This window comes from Rhinolophus sinicus, chromosome 1, assembly GCF_057876585.1.
Source record: "Rhinolophus sinicus isolate RSI-liver-muscle chromosome 1, RSI-T2T, whole genome shotgun sequence".
In the NCBI taxonomy this organism is placed as follows: domain Eukaryota; kingdom Metazoa; phylum Chordata; class Mammalia; order Chiroptera; family Rhinolophidae; genus Rhinolophus; species Rhinolophus sinicus.
In genome coordinates this window covers 6,268,115-6,291,116 of record NC_142501.1, presented here as the reverse complement: position 1 = coordinate 6,291,116, position 23,002 = coordinate 6,268,115, and the positions used below count along the sequence as shown (strand labels likewise).

At 54.9% G+C, this 23,002-nt stretch overlaps 1 protein-coding gene across 4 annotated transcripts in view; it reads right to left on the bottom strand.

Annotated features, from left to right (window-relative positions):
- The window catches only part of SHISAL1 (shisa like 1), a 127,407-nt gene that overhangs the window by 23,825 nt on the left and 80,580 nt on the right, over positions 1-23,002 (bottom strand). For 3 of the 4 annotated variants that reach the window (XM_019739262.3, XM_074326525.2, XM_088796015.1), the window contains exons 2-4: positions 19,461-19,556; positions 16,896-17,109; positions 8,401-8,718 (exon numbers count right to left, since the gene is read on the bottom strand). In XM_019739262.3, the coding sequence (XP_019594821.2) occupies positions 8,401-8,718; positions 16,896-17,109; positions 19,461-19,556 (628 nt within the window). Of the gene's footprint in view, positions 1-6,687; positions 6,724-8,400; positions 8,719-16,895; positions 17,110-19,460; positions 19,557-23,002 lie in introns of all 4 variants that reach the window. The other variant, XM_088796010.1, reaches the window with a different exon arrangement.

The window sequence follows — 23,002 nt, the reverse complement described above, 5'->3', positions numbered from 1 at the left end:
TCTGAGCCTCAGTTTCCACCTCCTACACAGGGCTCCGCAGGACCAAGCTGCAGTGCTGTTGGGACATTAAATGACACGGTTTATTGAAGCCGCTTAGGTCAATAGTCCTCCATAAGGGGGAGATACTGTCGTTAACAATAATAGTGCACTTCAGTCATTCACCTGACACTTACTAGAGGCCTACTATGTGTCAGGCACTGGGCAGACTGAGATGCAGTCACTCGACACATTTATTGAGCACCTACTGCTAGGTGCTGGGGGTGTGGCTGAGCACAAGACAAACCAATCCCAACTCTCCTAGGATTCCTTACGGTGGAGGAGACAGCGGACAACGAAACAAACAAAGTGTCTGGTAGCGATCACCTCAAGGAAACTCAGTGCACGAGGGGAGTAGAGACGGACAGCGGGTGGGATGGGGGCGCTGCTGCTGTTTTATAAACCTTGGCTGGGGAAGGCCTCTCTGATCAGGTGACACCTGACAGGCACCTAGGGAGACTCACAGGTATCTGGTGGAGAGCGTTGCGCAGAGGGAGTGTCAGGTGCAAAGGCCCTGAGGTAGGGGTGAGCTTGGTGGCTCCAGGAACCGCAGGGAGGCTGGTGTGGCTGAAGCCAGTGGGGGAGATGAGGACAGAGGGGCCAGGGAGGGTATCCGACCACGGTGTGCGCCAATGAAAGGGTTTGAGGTTCGTCTCTTAGTGAGAAGGGGAGTCATTGGCTGGGCTTTGATTTCTGTTTTAAAAGGATCGCTCTGCTGCCATGGACAGAGGACCAAAGCGGGAGAGATTTAGGAGGCGTCGCCCCAGTCCGGGTGAGAAGATGGACCAGAATGGTTGGTCTCAGTAAAGGGGTGTAGAGGGCAGATTCTGGGTTCATTTTCCATGTATTCTGACAAGATATATGAATTGAGCAAAAAGGGGAGCTGGGTTGGCTCCAAAATTTTGCTGAGGAGGCAGTGGGAGGGGCGGGGAACACTGGACGTGCTGGTTTGGAGTGTCTACCAAAGCCCCAAAAGGAGCTACCTGCGCGGACTGGAGGTCTGTACAGATGAGGCCAGAGTCCGCGGAAGCTGCAGTGGAGACAGGCCCCAGAGTCGGGCAGGTGGACAAGACTGGAGCTCTGGCGTCAGGTGGGCTTCCCAGGGCTGGGTGGGGATGGAAAGAAGAGGTTCAGGGAAGGCGCCCTGGGCCCTTGGTGGCTAAGGTCAGGGAGATGAGGGCAGAATAGGGAAGGTAACGGAGAAGGGGGTGGCCAGTGAGGGACCAAGAATCACGACGGGGTGGTGTCCAGGACCTGGGGCTCCCTAGCGCTCCCCACTTCTCCTCAGCCCTTTCCATCCTCTGGGACTTTGCCTGAGCTGCTCTCTGCCTAGAATGCCCTTTCTCCACTTCCAGAAAACTCCTACTCATCCATTGAAACCCTTTATGTGTGTTCACTGCTCCCTGGCCAGTTGGTACTCAGCCTAGAAGGCTGTGGAGCCCAGGGACAGCTGACCGCTGTCTTCAGCCTCACACGCCCAGCCTGCCACGCCCTGATGTGATGCCAGGGACAGATAAGGGACATTGGTAGAGCAGTTTCTATGGGCCAGGGTCTTCCCACGTCTCCTCTCATTTAGCCAGACAGCACCTTGTGAGACAGCCCGGCGTCCTGCTTTCTAGCTGAGGAGAGTGTGGTTAAATCACTTGCTGGAATCCCTCCAGCTATCAAAACACATGGATCAAGATTTGCACCCAGGTCTGTCAGCCTCCAAAGCCTTTGCACCCAACCACTCTGCTTCCTGCCTGTAAAGAAGTAGTGCTTCATAGCAGATGGAGTTGTTCAAATGTAGGTGCTCGGCTTCTGGAAGAAGGGAGCGCTGGGTCGCTGGGCGGCCTCGCCCGGGCAGGGGTGTGGAGGCGTTTCAATGCCCACATCTGGAAACCCTCTCATCCTGGAGACCGAGGGACCCAGGGCACGAGTCACGGTGATGCTCTGAGAAGCGGAAGGAGAACCATTACAGGTGGGAAATCAGAAGCCCCCCAGGTGGCCCGAGACAGGGAAGTGGGCCACTGAGTTATGAACCACAATCTCTCAGTGGACAATTAATGCAGCCATTAAAGCAATGGTTACAAAACTTCTCAATAATGCAGGAAGCTCGCCAGGACATCATGTTGAATTAAAAATCCGAGATGCACAATTTTATGAGCGGATGGCAAAGACTATAAAGTGAAACAATGTGTTGAGGACGATGAAGGCTGCAGGGGTCAATGGGCTGTATTCAGCGCTGAGGCCATTTGGTGTCCACCCTCCCCAGGTTCTCAGCGAGCACGGGCAATTTTATGATGAAAAATTAGGTCTAAGAAGAAAGGAAACTGTGCCTGCTTCTTGGGGGAGGAAGCAGCTAAAACAGGGAAAGAATAATTAGGACTTGCAATAACGATCCTCGTGCTCTGGCTCTGGGCACCGGGCCTCTCTGGGCATCTCATCGCCCCCTCCTGCCAACCCCTGAGCCTTGCGGGCAGGGAGGGGTGGAGATCTGCAGGACCCGTCTGGGTCACGTGACTCGGGAGGTAGCTGTGGGATTCGAACACTGGACTGCCCGGAGGTTTCCCCTCTGCTCCAACACCACACTTCACTCATTGGTAAATCGAGTAAGTCAAGTGGGAAAATCTACCAGTATAGACCCTAGTCACTTTGGAGGTGGCCTGGTCCTTTCTTCCAGACCCTGGGGGCTGGTGTGTCCTGGGCACCTAGCCTGCTTCCTTCAAGGGCTGAGTTGGGGTCTCTGTTGGGTTTACGGTGGCCCCCGGGACTGGGAAAAAGCAGAAAGAGAGAAGGCCCTTAACCCCGGGAGACTTCCTCGGGGGGTATTTCTGGCCTCTCGTGGAATATTATCAGTAAAGAGCGTTTCACAGAAAAAGAATCTTAGAATTCTATCAGAAAAAGAAGCCTGATGTGCACTCTGCCCTGCACAGCTGCTCCCTGCAGAGACCCGGCAGGCCTGACCCTCACGCAGGCCTCGGCACACACTGTTCGGCCTCCCGGCACCACCACACCTTTAACCCCAACTCATCCTTGAAGATCATTCCAGCCATCACCTCCTCCAGGAAGTGCTCCCTGATGCCCAGGCTGGGCACGTGGCCCCCGGCTCCTCTCATCACAGCTCACTGCCATCATGTGCACCAGAGTCAGCCCAGGACTGGGCCTGGCCTAGGACAGACGTGGGGTCACCTGCTCCTCTCTGGGCCAGAATTGGACCCCACACCCTGCCTTCTCCCTGCCCTGCCTCTCCCCCTGCCCACGGTTCCGGTTCCTGCCCAAGGCTTCAGCGGCATCCAGAGGCCCTGAGCTCTGTTTCCTGACTCCTGCCTGTCTTCTCCCGTCCGACTCCCTGGCGGAGGGGACCCGGCTGGAGAGCCGGCCATGACAGACGAGCAGTCCTCCAAGCTGGCTGGAACAGAGTGCCTGTGTTCAAATGCTGCATCTGCTGGTGACCAGCTGGGGGACCCAGACCAGTTACCGAACCTCTCTGCCTCAGTTTCATCATCTGCAAAATGGAGACTCGTCCAATAAGTGTTTGACACTGGGGATGAGGCATCGAACCAAGTAGACAAAACCCTCATCCTTATATTCATAGGGCACCCATCTGAACGCTCGGCACGGCGCCCACCTACACCTGTGTTCAAGGGTTGGCTATTATTTAGAATTCGCTCCCCTGCAGCAAACCCAAGCTTCCTCCTGGGGCCACACCTCCCGTTCTTTACCAAAACGTCTGGCTCTGTGAGCATCCTCGCCTGCCCTCCCCAGGGGTAGCTGGTTGAACAATAAAGGGGTGTTCCCTGGGAAAATCAACGTTCCCTTCCACCCTACTGTGTGCTCAGCACTGGGCCAGAAACTTCTGTGTGCCCTCCTTCACCTCTCATCATCATTGTCCAAGGGAGGTACTGAGACTCAGAGACAGCCAGCAACTCCTCTGAGGACACACAGCAGGTGAGGCGTCTGCCTTTGGGCCTTTCTGTCACCCCCGCCCCCATGGTCCTCCCTGGTCATGGAGCAGCGACAGTGAGCAAACACCGTGTGAAAGCGTGGGAACAAGATGAAAACAGAGCAGGTGAAGGAGGGGCAGGGCCTTCCGTGTAAACTCGGCTAGGGTGGGCGGAGGCCAGGCCCGAGGCCAGGCCCCAGGCAGGAAGGACGGGGATTAGAGGGGACAGGTCCAGCATTTCCTCAGCCAGCTGGAAGCCACAAGGATTTGAAACTCTGGTCCGTCTTGGGACATTCCCTGTCTTCTGAATTCCAATCCGGAGGCCTTGGTATTGAATGTGATGCCAAGGAAAGAAGATATTTGGTCTTCTCCCCTTTTTGTCTGGCATGACTTGCCGTTGGCTGGTGTCCTCCCTGCAGAAACCAGACACCAAGGGCTCTGGCCACAGAGGCAGGAAGAAAGTGGGGCCTGAGCTTCGTCAGGAAGGAGGTTCTGAGGCATGAACTGTTTCTGCAAAAAGCTGGAGGGTGTTCTTGACAAGGGTGAGCGGGTTGGGGCAAAGGGTATGGTTCTCCCTTAGGCAACAGGAAATCCGCAAATGTCATGCGACTTCAAAGGTCACTGTGGTCTTTTCTCATGCTCCTGCTTCCTCTATGAAGAGAAAGTGGGGAACAGGCCAAGACAGGAGAAGCTCCAGGAACTGGAGAAGCTGGGTTACCCACAAAACACAGAGCTGGGACAAGGGAGGGGAGAAGGACAGAGGCCACAGGCTGCAGCGTTCTGGAGATGGAAGTCGAAAATGAGAGAGAGAGGGGACACTTAGGGAGCAGCTGCCACCGGCAGGAGGCTCCTGAAAGGGACACAGGGAAGAGAAGCCTTTCAAGTCATTTGATGAGCGTTAAAGAGCTTCCTGGCCTTGCTCACAGGCTTTGGCATTTCTCGATGTGACTGTCAGGCTGTGACGTGCTCATGGTGACTGGCCGACCAGTGGTGGCTATGACACCACACGGAGGCTGGGCCATGAGGGGCTGGGGGTTGAGTCAGGTTTCGGTCAGAAGTCCGGCAGCCGGAGGTCAGGCCCAGTGCTGGTGGCAGGACTCTGACCTGGGGGACTGTGAGTGGTCCCTGCTGCTGCAGGCAGAGGCCTGCTGAACGGGGAGGGCACGGAGGGCAGAGGGGCGATCAACCCAGGTCACAGACAGCTGTGAACCAAGGGTCCCCGGGGAGGCCAAGAGGTTTGGGGGAAGGAGGGGCCACATCAGGATGCAGGAAAAGAGGGGTAAGCAGGCCCTCTGGGCAGGAAGGAACGAGGGGGCTGCTCCTGCTGAGATAAGAGAGCTGAGTGGGGGTGCTGGGCCAGAGTGGGGGTATGGGGATCCCTAGAGGTGAACAAGCAGAGAAGTAGCTGACGGGATCTGTGCTCAACGGGGACGCATCTGGGCAATGCCGGGGGAAGCGATCACCCCGCTGGAATGGGGGCGTTTGGAGGATCCAGGGTGACGATTTGGAAATGAAGCAGCACAGACCCTAGCTCTTGCTCTGGGAGAAACACTGATTACAGCCCACTCCTGCCCCAGCCGCCTCTCCAGCCACACTCCCCGTGACACTCGATGACAAGGACGTGACCACACCCACCACATGGCAGCAGACCTCCAAAAGCCTTGGCTGGGGCACCTCTGTCCAGGACACCTGAGAACCCACCGCCCCTCGGGTGTACAAGGCAAGCGTATTGAACCTCAGACCTGCTCAGCTCTGCCCTGGCTGTCCCTGTTCCGCCTGTGCCACCCCAGGCTGTATCACGTCATTCTGTGGTGTCTTTGTGTCTTTGTGTGCCCCACGTGTCCTGTGTCCCCAGCACCCAGCACAGAGCTCGAAGTGGGGGCTGTTTGGGAAACTTGAGCCAAACTGAACAATTTAGAGGAAGATGGGCACACACCCTGGTGCCCTTTCTACAGCCTGACACGGGAGGTGTAGGGACGCCTGTGGCACAGAGCACAGGGAGCCCGGAGCAAGTGGAGGGGGCTCAGGGGTCTCAGAAGCCAGACTGCTCGAGCTGCTGGTGACTTTGGGAAAGCTACTCCACTTCTCTGTGCTTCTGGCACCGAGCCCATGGGGCTGTAGTGAGAATTACAGTGTCTGAACACAGCAAGTGCTCAATAAATTGCTCAATAAATGTGCCTAGAGCCATGGCCACTCGCCAGCAGGCCCAGCGAGGTAGAGGTCCGCTTGCCTCTCCAAGTCCATCCTCTCTCCCCTTGGTTGGCAAAACAGAAGCCCAACAAGAAGTTCCTCACTCAAGGTCACAGCTCCGTGTCAAGGACAGAATGGAGCTGGAAGGCAGTGCGTGGATCCCTGATCTGACATCACATCCCTGTAGGTTTCTGACGATCGTTTTTCAACGAACACTCATATGATTATGGAAACACCGTTCTGAGTCCACATACAAGTATATGAGAACCAGGTGGGACACGAAGAGGCTCTGAGATCCAAAGTCAAACGTGTCCCCATTCAGAGGGCAGAGCCCATGACCGCGCGCTCAAACTCTCACCCAATACTACAAACTTGGCCATGACACACAGTCCCAACAGGCCAGCCAAGCTCCCCTCCCCAGCTGGCAGCCTCGAACTCAGTGCCTGCACACAGCAGGGGACAAAGCATGCAAAGTGGAAGGGAGGAGCCTAAGGAGACAGACAGAGGGAAACAGCAAGGGGGAGACAGAACTATCCCGCCAGAGGCTGTGACTCAGGAAGTGGAGTGACGCTCTGCCAAGAGAGAAAGGACGCCATCCTTTAAATGACTGAGGCTCAGTTTTCCAAAAACTCGGCTACTGGTAACAACGTTTTCCTATTCTCAAACTGTAGTGTCTACAGGCAATACTCTCAGAGATTCCTGGTCAGTAGGGTCTGGATGAGACCCAGGCATGTATTTTGACAAACACCCCAGTGTGTTCGTTGCGAGAGACCCATATTTCAGGAAGCCCTACCAACGGAGCTGGGCCAACAGACGTTTCATTGTCCTTACCTTTGGGTGGGCTGTGCCTCTGCTCCCCACTCCTCAGGGGGGAGACCAGCCTTTTCCCCACCCATCACCTCTACATCCCCAGGACCCCCCACCCAGAGGACCTGCTTAGTCGAGATTTGTCAAACTTTGCTGAGCAAGCCTGTGTCTTTGTCTCCTGCATGATAGATGGGGCAATTATCTAATCAATAAGCACAAGCTGATCTAAGTGTACCGTATTAATTATTTAAGCCATTCATTATTGAAAAGGTCACTATCCATTAGCTATTTAAATGATCATTAACTAGGTTGATTGCATCTCCTGCAAGGACGTAGCAACAGTACACCGAGCACCTACTCTGTGCCGGGCATTTAATCCTCAAGACAAGCCAGGGAGGGGTACATCTTACTCTCCACTCCTTCCCAGGGATTGGAAAGTTAAGCGGGGTGAAGTAACTCCTGAAATTATGAGCTGGTCAATGCACAGCTGGGACTTGAACCCAGGTCCGGACTTGCAAGCTCATGGACTTGGCAGGGACCACTGCGTCGCAGGTTTGGCACTTCGGTCCTACAGCCTGGGCTCCGTGTTGTGAGGTACTGGGATGGTGCTCCCCTGGCTACAGCTCAGCCCCCACAGGGCATTGGAACCCCTCACCCCACCCCTGGATCGAGGCATGTGCTCTCAGCCTGGCTCCTGCAGAGCCTGACTCCCGCCCTCGGCACTGGCCGGCTGCACAGTGGGCTCCTGCTCCAAAATACACAGGCCCTCCTCTCTGCCTCCATCTCTGCACTGCCCAGGGACACCCCCACCCCCAGACTGGGACTAGGCAAACATGGCATTCAGAGTAGAGGAGGCCAGGTTGGAATCCACGCCCTGGGCAGGGCTGTGCTGGGGCAGCCACCCTGCAACACCCTGAGATCCCACCTCCTTGCTGGCTTCCTTCCCTCCCTGAGCCATCACTGAGCGGCCCGCCTGTATTGTCACCTCAGATGCTCTGTGACTTTGCAGATGCTTACAATGGAACCCAGGAATATGCTCATTTTCTAACTTCATTCTGAAGAGCACTTCTCCCGAGCCCCTAAGAGGCTGGTTTGTTTCCTTTGACCAGACCATGAGAAGTTGGAAAGCCATCTAATTTCCCCTATTGCCATGGCAGCCAGGAAATTCACAACTCTATGTAATGCTCAGTGACACTTACTCTCATACCAGGCTCTAAGTGCAACAAACCCACAAGCTGTGCTTCCAAGCTCTGTTTCCACCTCTCACTTTGACCTTCCTGTTCAGGCACATGTCACCATGGGCAACTTAAAATCCTTTTTGGCAAATAAGATACGCAAATAACCAGGTCATCAACCAGCCAAACACTAGTGATCTGCTGTCTTCCAAGCCTGTCAAAGACAAGTGACCCAGGGAGGCCTGGGCCCTGATCGCAGCCACTTACCAGGCAGACGAACTCTGGAAGGTCACCAACGGTGGGCTGTGGGCGTCTCCCTGCAGCGTGTGCACGGCCTGGGGGGCTTGTGGCAGGGGACCCGGGGGAGGCTGGGGCTGCGGGGCGGGCTGCCCCGGCCGAGAGGCCCGGGCAGGGTTCCCCCACCGCCGGGGGTCCTGTTTCATCCACCGTCCATGGATGCCCCACCGCGTCAGGTAAACCTTGCAAATGTCGTAGTTCATCGCCGAGTAGTACAAAAGATCCAGGACCAGCAGAATCAGCACAAAAAAGCCATAGATCCACACTCCCAACAAGGCGGTGTAATTGCTGGGGAGAAGCAGAGAGAGAGCCTGAGAGGAGATGACAGCGACCCTGCCCCAGAGCGGTGGGGGATGGGGGGAGGAGACCTGGCGCCCTCTCCTCATGCCCACCCTCCTCATCCTCGTCCTCTTCCCACCTGCCCTGCTTGCCTCCCCCCAGATCCCTGGAGTCCTGTCTTGGGCCCTGCCCCCACCCGAGCATCTACCCAGAACCCCAAGTCCTTGGACCCTGATCCTGGGGGCCCCCACTGTTAAGCCTTTGACCAGACCATGAAAATCTGGAAAGCCATCCAATTTCCCCCTTTGGGAGGAATTCTCAGTTTGGCATTTGGGGCTCCCAGGATGTGGTGGCCCCTACCTTCACCCTATGCCCCACCCCACACTGGTGCTACGCCTGGACTTGCCAGCTGTCGCTTGTGGGTGCCCCTGCTTGCCCACCCTCCTGGCCTTGGCTTATGCTGTTCCCAGCACCTGGGGAGCCCCTGCTGCTCTCCTCACTGCCCCCCACACTGCCAGCTCCTCCCCACCTTACTGGGCCCAGGGCAAATGCAGGAAGTCTGTCGTCTTAGGACAAACTGACCCAAGCTCCAGACTGTAACCCCTGCCCCTCAGCATCTACACGAGCCACCTCACACCCCCACAGCTGTGTGGAACTCAGCCAGGGCACACCTCCCCCGCCCACCACCAGCTCCCTTCCATCCTGCTCCGTTTCTCTCTCTCTCAGAACCCAGTTGTCAGCTCAGCTGTCCTCCCCACACCCCATGCAGCTGTCACTAGTCCTGTCCGTCCCATCAGTCACCTTTCAGACCCTCCCTCTTTCCCCTCCCCCACTAGGTCCTCTTCACCAGGCACCACCAGACTGTATGCTGATGGGGGTCTCAGGGCCCCCTGACATCATTTTTCTTATTCTTTCACCCAACATTTCCCCACCAAGGACTGCTCCGCCCTCCAGAAGCAGAAATGATGGAGGGTTTTAAGCTGCAAATGCTCACAACCCCTTTGTGAAGCCTGGCTCCCGGGCCAAGCTGTGTCTTCACTGAGCAATGTGCTTTGCTTGCTCCCACACCAGGCCTTTGCACAAGCTGTGCCTTCTTCCTGGGCTGCCCGTTCTGTTTCTGCAACTCCTTCCTCTCTTGCCTGACTCCCACTGGCCCCTCTTGGAGACCACTTCCCCCAGGCAGCCTTCAAACATGCTGCCCTTCTTACAGAGGCAGAGTCTGCCCCACAGAAGGGCAGAGTCAGGCCCCTCCTTTGGGCAAAACGCCCCTCAAGCCCACCCACACCATCTGGGGCCACGCTGTCTGTTCAGTGTATGTCCTCATGCCCAGGCCAGGTCAGCGTCTCCCCTTGCACCCTGGGCTTGCCGCTGTGGCTGGGGCTGCTGTGCTCCACACAGGGTTCCCCAGGGACTGTGGCTGTGTAAAGGAACCGATTTATTCATCACTCAGATACCGCCTCCGTCTGCTCCCTGCTGCAGACACCTGTTCAGGGGTGTGTGTGCTGGCGGGTGGTGGGGAGACCGCACGCCACTGAGAGGCAGAGAGAGTGCCCAGCCTCTCTGCCCACATCCCACAGGGAGGGACCCGACCCAGCTCTCACCAGACGGGCCCCTCCCTGTCCTGGGTCCCCACAGCAGGTCCCTCTAGGCCCTATCTGAAGCTGGGGAGCACGGGCCTGGAGCCAGGAGGTCTGGTTCTTCCTCTACTGTGTGGCCTGGAGGAATCCCTGCACCTCTCTGGGCCTGGAGGAGGTGGTGTGGAATCCCTCCTGGCCTCAGTGTCTAGACTCTAGATCTTCGGGCTCAGTTCACCCCCAGCCCGGCCTTGGCCTCAGCAGTTAGATGGGGGCTGCTTCCCCCATTTTGCCCGCTCCCCCAAACCCCTACCAGGCTGGGCTCTCCTCTGACTGGAAGGCCTTCCTCCCCTTCACTGGTGGCCCCTTGAGGGGGAGGCCTCGGCATGCGTCTCCTGAGCACTAGCACGGAGCAGGCACTGCGGGTGCTCGGGGCTTAGTGTCTGCTTGAGGAATAAGGAACCTGGCAATACTGTATCACAGCTGCCCTCACTCCTTCCGACAGCTCTGCCTACAGCCACCACCTCCATGAGGCTTGCAGCTGCCTCCGGGGCTTGTTTAGGCTAAGGTGTGAATGATTGACAGCCTTATTTCAAGGGAAAGCTGGATTTGCCTGGAGACATCTGGATGTGGAATTCCCCCCAGGGAATAGAGGCCAGCACCCGTCTGGTAAGCTGAGGCAGGAGTCCTAGGATAGAAGTCTACAAGGACAGAGGACGCTCCAGCCCCCGACCCACTGCTTTCCCCAGCACCCTCTCTGCAGCCTCCCCTGGAGCCCCCACAGATTTACCCTAAGCATCAAGCTTTTCCTCAGTGGTTGCCATGGCAGCAACCACAGGGGCTAAGGGAGGCATGTGGGAACAGGGCGCAAGGGCACCTTTTTAGCTTTGGGCCCATGAAGTGGAGTTCATTATACTCACTGTCCCTTCATGCAAGCCTGCCCACAGGCTCTGTCCTGCACCTCTTCCTGCCTTGCTGGTAACGTGTTTGGCCATGTGACACTCTTCGGCCAAGAAAACATGAGCAGAAGTGTCATGGATGCTCCAGAGTGGGAGTCACCCTTTGCTTTCACCACCTCTCTTTTCTCTCTGCTGTGGGGACATCCTACCACAGCTGGAAACTGCTCGATCAGCCTGGGTCACAGAATGCACCATAAACAGACCCACAGGTGACCTGAGAGGGACATGGAGTGTGAGCCAAAAATAAGTCTTTGTGTCTCGAGCCCCAGGGATCTGGGGCTGCTCGTTATGTCAGCATAACTGAGCCTGGATGACTGATACACCTGCCTCAAACCCTGCTCTACTACTTGTGTGCTGTTGGACTACAGGCAAGTTTTCACCCTCTCTGATCCTCAGCTCTGGGCAATGGGGCTAGCAGGACCTTCTTTATAGCTAACACCTTTACATAGATGAAAGGTGTTGGTGTGAGGCCCCTCACATTACTTTAAGTGCTCATAAATGTTTATTTGTCTCCTGTCGCTGGCTTGGGGGAATGTATTCAGATTAGGAAACACCACGGAAGCTAGAACCTCCTCAGTCTTTACAAGGCTGCCAGTATTTGTGTAGGTTTTATGTTTAACAGGACTTGATGGGATTGGCCAACTGACAAGAACATCCTGGAACTTCTGACCCCACTCAGGGACTGGCCTCAGCCTGATATGTGCTGGATGGTGATGGAAGGGCTTGCAGGACCATGCCCATCTGGAGGAAACCCAGGGCACGGGGTCTTCAGGCCCGGCCAATTGCCACTTGCTGGCCATCAGTGTGGCTGAAACACTTCTGGGCAATGGGAAAGGACAGCTCTTCCCAGAAAGGGACGAGGTTTTGTGTGCAGATGGGGAAGAGGGACAACTCATCCCCTTCACCCTGAGGCCTTTGAGGATTCTTTGTAGTCCTAGAAGCCTCTCCCACGCACCCACCCCCAGAAGTCCATCTGCCTAGTGAAGGAACACCCATGAATTGAACAAGACTCCACTCCACGCCACCTCTGCCAGAGAGACGTTCCCTGTCCCCAGAGAGAGCTGACTGCTGACCCTTCACGCCCCATCCCACCCGTGCCCAGAGCAAATGCTCCCACTGCTTGTGCAGGGCCCTGGGTGTGGCTGCTGTGTGGCCAGCCTCCCACCCGGAACCTTGCATGGGAAGGTGTGCAGTACACTTCTCCTGAACACCAAGGGCCCCTCTGCCCAAGAGGCTGGAGGTGGCCTGTCGCCACGGCACTAGGCTTGGCGGGGCTGTAGCCCTCATTCTGCCTGCCTTTCCGCCAGGCAGCCAGAACCAAAACGAACCATTCTGTCCTCCAGAAAAACACAAATGAATAAGTCATCAGAAGTGCTTTCCTCTTCCCTATCACAAATCCCGCCTCCTGGCTGATTCACTGGCGGGGAGGGCAAGGTGGGCCGGCCCCAGGAGGTTTTTGCTACTAATGAACCTGTGCATCTTCGTAAGGCCCTGGCCAGGGTTGTGGCTGCCCTGCTCCATGTAGACAGGCTGCTGGTGGGTGCTAACTGGTCTGCGATGTTGGAACATGTGGCCTCTTGGCTGAGATGTGGCTCAACCCCCACCATCAGACAAGTCCTGGCTTTCTAGATGCACAAGGGCGGGGGTGGGGGTTGGCAGATCCCGGTGGCCAGAGCAAGGGCCCAGGCATCCCTCACGTCTCCATTATAGCTGGAACAGGTGACAGCACCAGTCTGGGCCCAGGCCCTTCTTTCTTTCTCTCAAAGTAGCTGTGAGAATTGATGACGCAATACAGTTGTCTCACCCAGGAGACGACTGGAGCCCCAAAGGGCAGGACAGTCCCAGAGGTAGACTCTACCTGGCTCCCCTTGCACACCCAGGGCCACAGACGACCTCCCAGCCTTGTAGGCCTGTCTGACCCAGTCCACTGACACATCCTGCGTAGAGCTCCAGGACATCAGCCTGTCTGCCACTCCCCCAGCTCGACCTCCAGTCTCCGTCTCTGCCACAGGCCCCACCTGGATGCAAGGCCCTGGTCCAGCTCTGGGCTTAGGCCTTCTCCTCAGGGTCTGGGCGGGGCTTCCAGGGCCTGAACTGAGCTCCGGATTGGTCATCTCCTGGGTCGCTCCTTCCCTCCCACTCAGCAGGGCCCAGTCTTGCCCAGGTCACCATCATGGCTTCTGCGGTGTCCTTGATGGTGCACAGATCCTGGTCCCATGCTCCATCCATGAGCAGAAACCAGCCTAAAGCCCTCAGGGCTGCCCCCTCACTGCCCCTAGGAACAAGTCCAAGTGCCACCCCTTCCGCCCCACTTGGCCCGCACTGCGTCTCCCCCCGGTTCCCCTCGCACTCCACACTCTGGCTGCAGGGGGCCTGCCCGGAAATGCTCGTTTCTCTGGGCCACGTGGCCCCCACCTTCTTACAAACGTTTGGACGCATGGAATCAAGCGCACGCCTCCCTCATGGGGCACCAGCAGCACTGTGACAGGGCGGCCTGGTTGATGGACAGGCTCACCGCACAACCGGGCAGGCACCGTTCCACGCTGGGTCTCCATCCACGTCTGTGGAAGGGAGGTGGCAGGGGGAGGGGTGCTCGGTGGAGAACAGTGAAGGAGTTCTCCCTCCAGAGCAGGACAACCCTGCACCCACACTTGGCAGCATCAGGAGATGGTTGGTTGTCACAGCCGGGGTGCTGGGGACGAAGTGCTCATGGAGCCTAGTGGGTGGGGCCAGGGATGCTCAAGCAGCCTCCACAGAGGACGACCCCCGCTCTCGGCCTCTCCTACTCAGACCTGCCTCTTCCAGACCTGGGCTGGCTCTTGACTCCACCACTGACCAGCTGCCTCAATCAGGTAAGTTACTCAACCGCTCCAAGCCTCATCTTCCTCATGTGTTGGGTGGGCTAAGGATGGGTTGCCAGGTGACTTCAGAGGAACAGAGTTGAGCCCAGAGCCTGCCACATGCGGCACGCTCTGTAATGCCGCCTGAACTTCAAGAATAAGAACTGAGCTAAACCTCTGATCTTCAGTAATCTGTTCCTCCCTGAGGGAAGGCCTTTATTTTGTGGTCCATCTCTTCATGAGAAGCAGCCAGGACCCACTGCGCTGAAAGGACAGAGTGTTCTGTGTGAAATCCTGTGTAAATGTGCAGATTATAGAAATCTGGGGGCTTCAAAACGAGGATCCCAGACACCAGTTGCCAGAGGCTTGGAGAGTCTGGCTGTCTGGCCAAGCCTCTGTCTTCTGTCTGGCTTGCTGCCGGTAACTACACTTGGGGACCTGACCCCAGTACTGGCACCACCCTCCACCCTCAGGGAATCAGTCTTTGGTCTTATAAAAGGCTTGGGTCAGATTCGGCATGATTCCAGCCCTTGTGACAGACAGGCCTTGCTTGCTAAACAACACACAGAATTATTCTAAGGCCTTAGCAGATGGGACCATCTTCACCCATGCATTTGAGAAAGAAAGGCTGGGGAGCTGGCCTGACCAAAGGAAAGAAGCAACTTCCCCTGAGCTGGCACAGCATGGTGGCAAAGCATTCAAACCCCAACAGCAGACAGTGAGATAGGGGCTCAAACTTTCATCCCACCACCTCCCGGGAGTACAACTAGTCCCTTCAACAGTCATTCAACAAACACTCCTTCCAAGTGGATATTTCCTTATCATGAAAAAAATATATATTCACCCCAAGAATCAGCGTGAGGCTTATTGGGCAAATATATGAAACATCCCCAATAAAGTCAGGAAGAAGATAAGAATGGCTGACAATTTTAAAGACTGTTTTAGAGGTACTCGACAACACCATTGGACAAGAAAAAGAAGTGAGGCCTAAAAACTAGAAAGCGGGAGATAGAGGTATTGTTTGCAAACGGCATAATTAAACCTAAGAGAATCAACTGAAAAAGCATTACAAAGATCAGAAATTTCAGTTAGGTAGTTGCAGACCTTCTAATAGCACCATAAAAAGAAATAAGTAGGAATAAATGCAAAAGATATACAATATCTATAGAAAGAAAACTCCAGAATACGATGAAAGAAAATTTGAACAAATGGAAAGACATACTGTGTTCTTGGATAGGAATATTCAGCATCATGAAAAGTCAATTCTCATTGAATTAATTTATGAAGTCAACACAATCTCAGTGAAAAATACTAACTGGATTCTTTTTGGCAGAGGTACTACACAAGCTAATTCTAGAGTTCCTATGACAAAAGAGTCAGGGGGAATAGACCAAGAAGACTTTAAAACATATTAAAAGCCACAAGCATAGTAGTGAACCTAGTGAGATGCTAACATATGGATAGACAGACCAATGAATCCATTTAATACTTAATACTCCGTACTTAATACTTTAATACCGTGTTTCCCGGAAAATAACACCTCACTGGACACTCAGCTCTAATGCGTCTTTTGGAGCAAAAATTAATATAAGACCTAGTAATATATTATGTTATATTATGTTATAGTATATTATATTATGATATATTATGTTATATTATATAAGACCCGGTCTTATAGTAAAATAAGACCAAGTCTTATATTAATTTTTGCTCCAAAAGACACATTAGAGTTGATTGTTCAGCTAGGTCTTATTTTTGGGGAAACACGGGTAGTTAAATTTAGTATATTATAGGATATGGTAAATTTACATTTCACATCAGGGAAAAGATGGACAATTCAGTGGATGGTGTTGGGACACCTAGCTACCCATTTGGAAAAAAAAAAAATTTTTATTCCTACCTCAAAATTTACGTCCAAATAAATTTCTGACTGATTAAAGATTTGAAGACAAAAAATTAAAACATAAAAGAAGTAAAAAATAACATGAGGGAATTTTTAATGATCTCAGAGTAGGGAAAGCCTTTTTTAGTATGATACAAAACCCAGAAGACATAAAAGAAAAACAAAATTAGATACAATTTGGTTACATGTCAATTAAAAATTAAGCACGAGAAAAAAGCATCACAAATTCAAAGACACACTGGGAAAATATTTGCAATGCATCATATTTCCTTTATATATAAAGAGTTCATGTGAACAAATAATAAAACAGCCGAAAACTCAACAGGAAAATGGTGAAGGACATACACGGCTAGCTTACAGTAAAAACAATACAAATGGCTCTCAAATATGTGAAAAGATGTTCAGTTTCACTCATAATAAGAGAAATTCGTGCTGTTTAGATCTTAGCATATTCCCACTGCTTTTCTGCTGGGAAACTCCTTTCACTACACTCATGGGCCTCTCCCTCAGGACCCTGGTCTCATGTGGTTTAATCACCTGAAGCAAAGGGGCTGCATAGGATTAAACGCTTGGTCAAGAGTGTCAATCAAAATTTGTTGAACAAATAATGAAGGAAGGAAGGAACTTGGGTCCCAGGGATTCCTTTTTGCCTGCAAAGTTCCACATACTTGACCTCATTTAACTTTTGCAGCAGCCCTGAGAGGCAGGCATCAGGTGCCCATTTCTCAGATGAGAAGGCTAAAGCTCAGAGGGCAGAACAGGCCAGAAAACCGGGTCGCCTGAAGACTCTCCCAGACTCCTTCTGGGCCCGCCCATCCTTGCAGTGGTTACCCAGCAGCTGCCCCGGGAGATGGGGTGTCTGGCCGGCCCCCGCCGTGGCAGCGGGGGGTGGCCCCAGGGTGGCACTTACTTGTGCATGTAGCCTTCGGAGCTGGTTGTGAGGTTCGTCTGCATCACCGCCTGGAACTCTGTCTCGTTGCAGCAGTATTTGAAAACCGTGTTGTTATGGTGACAGCAGAGGATGAAGGTTTTGTTGTCAGAGAGCCGGGGGCAGTGGAAGCCAAAGTGGTAGCGGCCTTTGTGGTCCGTGTATGGCTCACAGACCCGGAAATGTGCGGACAAGACTAGAAAACAGAGTCACCGGCTCAGTGGAGGCCCTCACCAAGCCCAGCTGCCCGAGACCCTCACCCGTCTACGAGTGCCAGAGGCAGGGTCTGGTGGGTCTGTTTTAAGGTTCTGCTTGTCTCTTCTCTGGCTGGGGGGTGAGGGTCCAATGCAAGCCTCACTTCTGCCAGGAAGCCCTCTCTGGGCTCCCATCACCTTCCAGGCCTCCCTTGACCACAGTCCTGCTCATACTGTGTCCCCCAGACTGGGGCTTCTTGGGGGCAGGGCAAATCTGAAGCCTCCTGCAGCTCTGCATACAGCAGGCACTCAACTAGAAAACATGACATAACTGTGCACCTACTATGTGTCTCACAGGCTCTATCTCATTTGACCCACTTGGCTACCCTAGCAGGCAGGTCTGGGATCCCATTTTACAGATGGAGAAACTGAGGCTCAGAGGTCTAAGTGGTGGTGGAGTAGAACTCCATCCCAGGCCTGCCCGGATGTGGGAGCCCTCTCCACGTCTCCATCACTGGTTTTAATAACCTCTGTCGCTGTGTGGACAGTGGGTGGGGGTGGGGGGGTGAGGGGGTGGAGCAGGGGCTGCTGAACAGCCCAGGCTGGCCTGGGTGGCGAGCAGCATGGGTGCAAGAAGCGGGTCACCTTTGTGGAAAAAGGGCATCCCCTCTGGGTCAGTGCCCTAGACCCAGAGGTCTCCAAGGGCCTGTCCTGGTCGCTCCCACCTCCTAGTGACAGCTGTCCTGGCCTAGGAGAGAGACCCCTGTTCAGCCACCGATGCTGATGCCAACCCAGGATGGCATTTACTAGTTGCGCGGATGGTGATAAACAGGAGAGAAAGCCTGAACGAATAACAATGGAAAAAAACCTGGAGCCGCTGTCTCGGACTTAATTAGTATCTTCATAAAAGGGATCGCTGTATCTAATTTGTATTGCTGAAAAGGGGCCTCTTGGCTGAATAAATTTCTCCTACCACAAAGGCACTGGTTTTGCCCAAGCTCCTCCAGCTAGTCGAAAGCTCTCTCGGTGAGAGGTGATTGGAAGGCAGCCAAGACAGCTACCGCATCCGCCCGGGCTGCCTGAGGGGAGTCCCAGCTGGGCCACGCTGGCTGGTGGGTGGCCTGGGTGGCCTCATGAAATCCTGTGCCCCTGCCCCAAAGTCCAGCACTCTCTCCCACAGGGATGGGTCAGGGGGTGGCTATGACCACTGCAGGAGAAGGGTCCCAGCATTTCAGGAGTCAGGGCAGCTCCAGGCCCCACTCTCAACCTCCACCTTGGGAAACAGACCCTTTTCTCAGATGCAGACAAATATGCCTCAGGGGATGCACCTTCTCAATTAGTCTCGTGTACTCCCATCAGACAGAGGAGAAAACTGAGGCTCAGAGCAGCGGTTTCATAGTGAGGTTCTTGACCTGCCACGTCTGCATCCTCTGAGGACTGGTCAGAAATGCTGGTTCTCGGGCCCCTCAGCAGACTTTCTGAATCAGAAGTGCTGAACAGGGTGTGGGGGGAGTCCTGCAGGGGACGCCGATGGGCATGGCTTTGCAACCCACTGGCCTAGGGCAATGCCATGCTGGGGGCTGGAAATGAGCAAGGAAGCATGACTGGTACCAAGAAAAACAGAGACTGAGAGACAGAGACAGAGGGAGGGAGAGACAGGGAGAGAGAGACACATGGAGAGAGAGACAGAGAGTAGGTATATTGCTGGGACCAGGGCTGAGCCATTCGGGGGTTGCTCGTGGCCACCTTTGCTGTGGGGACTAGGGCGGACTTCTCGGTTGGCCAGGTCTAGTTTGTTGCAGCTGAAGGACTTGGTTTCTGCCCATCTTCATAAACAGGAGAGTGAGAGCCCATCTGCAGCCCCAGCTGGGGTCATGGGGATGGCCTGGGAGGCTGGTGGGTGTTGGGAGGTGAGGCCCCAGCGTCACGCTGCCGGGGTTAGAATTGCAGCCCCTCACTAGCTGTGTTGTCACAGGCTAGCCAGTTCCCTCTCCAAGCCGCAATTTCCTCACCAATGCAATGGGATGCCCAGGACATCGCCTGACTTTGACGTGCAGGGGTAGCAAAGAGAATTTGGTAAAGGCCTTTCCCAGGGCTGGCGGGCAGCCACCCTACACGCCACCATGTCCGACTCTCTCAGCTGAGCTCTGAGGGCAGGTGTGTAGGGCGCAGCACACAGTAGGTCTCACAGCACCGAACCACAGCTCCTCACCAGGGGGATGCCAGTGGGGCAGGGAACTAGGGGAACCCCCTGTGAGCACCCAGCACCCTGGGTGGGCTCCCACTGACCCCGGGAAGGGATTCCCTGCCCCCCACACCTCCCCTTCCCGCTGCGCACCCACGGAGGTTCTACCTGCGGAAATCAGCAGCGAGAGGACGGTGAGCACGTTCAGGGACTGCTGGCCACAACTGGTCATCATTCGGCTTGCATCGATCCGTCGAGAGCTGCCTGTTTAACGAGATCCAGGAGAGGCCGGCTGTGGGCTGCCTGGCGGCGGGGACAGTCACTGGTTGCGCTGCCCACAGCAGGGGACGTGGTGCGCGCACGAAAGCGGGTTTGCCAGGAGCAGGAGCCTGGCGTGGAGGATGAAACGCACCATCCAATTTCCTTTCTGGAATGAATGACCTTCCCCCACCAGTCAACTGTCACCTCCTTTTCTTTTCACAGCAAAATGAGACTTAATCAAAGGAGGACGGGTGGCTCAGGTGGTAGAAATAACCATGGGGCGGGTGAGGCCGGTGGGCAGGGCGAGCACACGGGGATGAGAAGGCTTGGCTGGGGAGAGCTCCTGCTCCACCAGGGGCTTGCAGGACCCCGGTCTCCCTGCTGTGTCACTAACCGTGACTTCCATTAACCCCTCTGCAAGTGTGCATCGCCCAGGCACCTTCCAGGCATTAGGGAAACAGCAGTGAACTACACAGACATGAAGTAGAACTAAATAGAAACTGCCCCTGCCCCAGTGGCACTCTGGTGAGGAAGGCTGACAGCACGCAAACAAACAGACGAATATTTAAAATGCTCCGGACTCCAGAGGATATAGCCCGAATGGAAAGCAGGAACTCGAACGGATACTTGTCAAGCCGTGTTCACAGCAGCACCATTCACAAGAGCCGAAAGGTGGGAGTAACCTTGCTGTCCATCATCAGATGAATGGGTGAACCAAAGGATGGTCTAGACACACCACGGAATACGATTCAGACTTAAAAAGGAAGGAAATCCTGTCACTTGCTACAATATAGATGAACCTTGAGGACATTATGCTGAGTGAAATAAACCAGTCACCAAAGGACAAAGACCGCACGATTCCACTGATCTGAGGTCCCTAGAGCAAATTCATAGAGACAAAGTGGAATGTGGTCAGCGGGGGCTGGAGGAGGGGAAATGGGGAGTCAGTGTTTAATGGGGATGGTTCCAGTTTGGGAAAGTGGAAAGAATTTTGGGGATGGTGGTGGTGATGGGTTGCACAATGTGAATGTACTTAATTCACTGAACTATGACTTACAAATAGTTAAAACGGTAAATTTTATGTAAAGAGTATTTCACCATAAGAAAAAAGAGCTATGAGGGAAATAAAGCAAAGCGTATGGGGCGGCGGGGGCGTGGGAGCTGCTTTAGACAGGGTGGTCGGGCTGGCCTCACTGTGTAGGTGACAGCTGGGCAGACTTGGGTGAGACGGGAGCCAGAGGTGTGGCTCCTTGGAGGAGTGCTACAGACCAGAGAGCAGCCAGTGCAAAGGCCCTGAGGTAGCAACACCAGAAGGCCAGTGGGGGAGGGGTAGAGACGCACGATGGGGAAGAACTTGCTGAGCACTGACTGTGCCAGGCTCTGGGACAAATGAGGGCCTGCACACCACCCTCTAACCTCATGGCACCCCGTTATGGTGTGCGAATTGTGTTCGCCCAAAATTCATTTGTTGAAGTCCTAACCCCCAGTAACTCAGGATAGGCCCTTATTTGGAATTAGGGGTGTTGAACATGTAATTAGTTAAGAAGGAGCCAGCCCTGCGGACACCTTGGTCTCGGATTCTGGCCTCCAGGCTGTGAGAGAACACACTTCTGTTGGGTACGCCCCTGTCTGTGGTTCTCTGTTCCGGCCGCCCCAGGACACTACCACACACCCTCACATGAGGCTGCTGGGATCTACACTGAGGTGTGGAGGATGCTCACCTGGGAGCAGGAGCTGATGTGAGGGTGGTGAGCACCTGGAGAGCGTGCACCTGCCTCGGTGGAGACCCTGCGGGGCCCTCCTGGCCGGGCTGCCCCCCATCTGCAGAGCAGGTTTCTGTGGGTCCTCTGCCCCTCCATCCTGGTTCTGGTGTCAGGGCCGCCCTGTCCCCCACTTGGTGAGGCTCTCCACTGCCCCCCACCCGCCATTATCCGAGAGGTGCACACACAGCAGAAGTTGGCTGCCAGAGAACATGGTTTTGGAAGAGGAGCGTGGACAGGGCCATGTGTAGCCCACAGCAGTGGGCCTCTAACATAGCCCAGACTGTCCTGGGGCACCTGCTCGGGCCTGGCCCCGGGGGCCACCAACAAGCTGACTTGTCCTGGCCCTCAAGAGCCGTCAGCCTGGTCAGGGAGAGTACAGCAACAACAGCCAGGCCCTAGGCAGCTCTGAATCCTGCTTTTTGGCAGGCAAAGCAGGAAGCCACCAGACGCTGGTGGCTTCAGAGAGAAGAGACAGGGCCACACTCAAGGCCAGGCTCAGGATTCCACCCTGGCCCTGCTCTCGGGGACTCCGTCTTATCACCTGCAGGACGGACAGCGTGGTGGCACCAAGGGTACCAGAACCCATTCTTCTGAAGTTTGAGCCAAAATAAGAAGAGGGAGTGGCACGACCCAAGGATAACACGGAAACGCCTTAGCCAGTGATTACTCATGATGACGGCTCAGCCCGGGAAGGGGCCTCTCCTATCGCTCCAGCAGGCCTCTCTGCTCCCACCCAGAAGCCAGCTCAGCCCCACGGGCTGTAAACTGCTTAATTGCTCTGAGCCTGGGCAGCCTCCCGGCCTCCCTCAGGGCCCTCATGGGAGGATGAAGGAGATTAAAGCATTTGAAAGTGCTTAGGAAAGGATTTCTACCGGGGAACCTAGGGATTGGCCCTGGAAAATGCACTGTGGGGTAGTGGGGAATGATAAATCCTCTGAGATGACTCCCTCGCCCCTGTGGCCCCATGCTATAGATGGGGAAGCAGAGGCCCACTGAGGGCAGAGATGGGTCTCCAGACTCCAGGCCCTTCTGGTCTCTGTAGGATGGGGCTGCCCCACTTTTGGAGCCGAGGCTCAGGTCTGAGAGGTGGTGGGTTTGTTGACTGAATGCTGGGAGCAGGGAAGTCAACCAGGGAAGTACCCAGCCTTCCCTTCTGCTGCTTCCACTCCCTACAAATCCCTGCAAATGTTGGTGGGGGGAGAGGGCACAGCTGTCACTCACACCTGGGGTGCCCTTCCTTCATTCTGTGAGTCTAGAGCCTGCACCCTTTTAGAAGCTGCTCTGATGCCACCTCCTCCACGAAGCCTGCCTTGATTCCAACAACTGGAAGAATGGAGGCCTATCATATTCCATCTCTTCTTTCCTAAATGTATCCATTCATTTATTCATTCATAATTCTCTCAGCATGCACTCACTCACCCTCACTGTTGAACAGAATCTGGGTTGGCCTCTAGGGACACAGAGGAAGGGAGCCCCTGCCCTCAAGTGTACTGGGCAAGGATGCCCACCAGCTCTACCTGTGTGATTGGCCCCCATGCCCTCCTCTCCTGGGCCATGAGGGTCCTGGGCGAAGGCCTGGCCAGCTGGGGCAATGGCCAGGAAGCTTGGGCTCCCGAGACCCACAGACTGGCTGAGAATCTCAGCCAGCTGACACGGACCCTGGGCTCTTAGGCCAGTCTGGGGGGA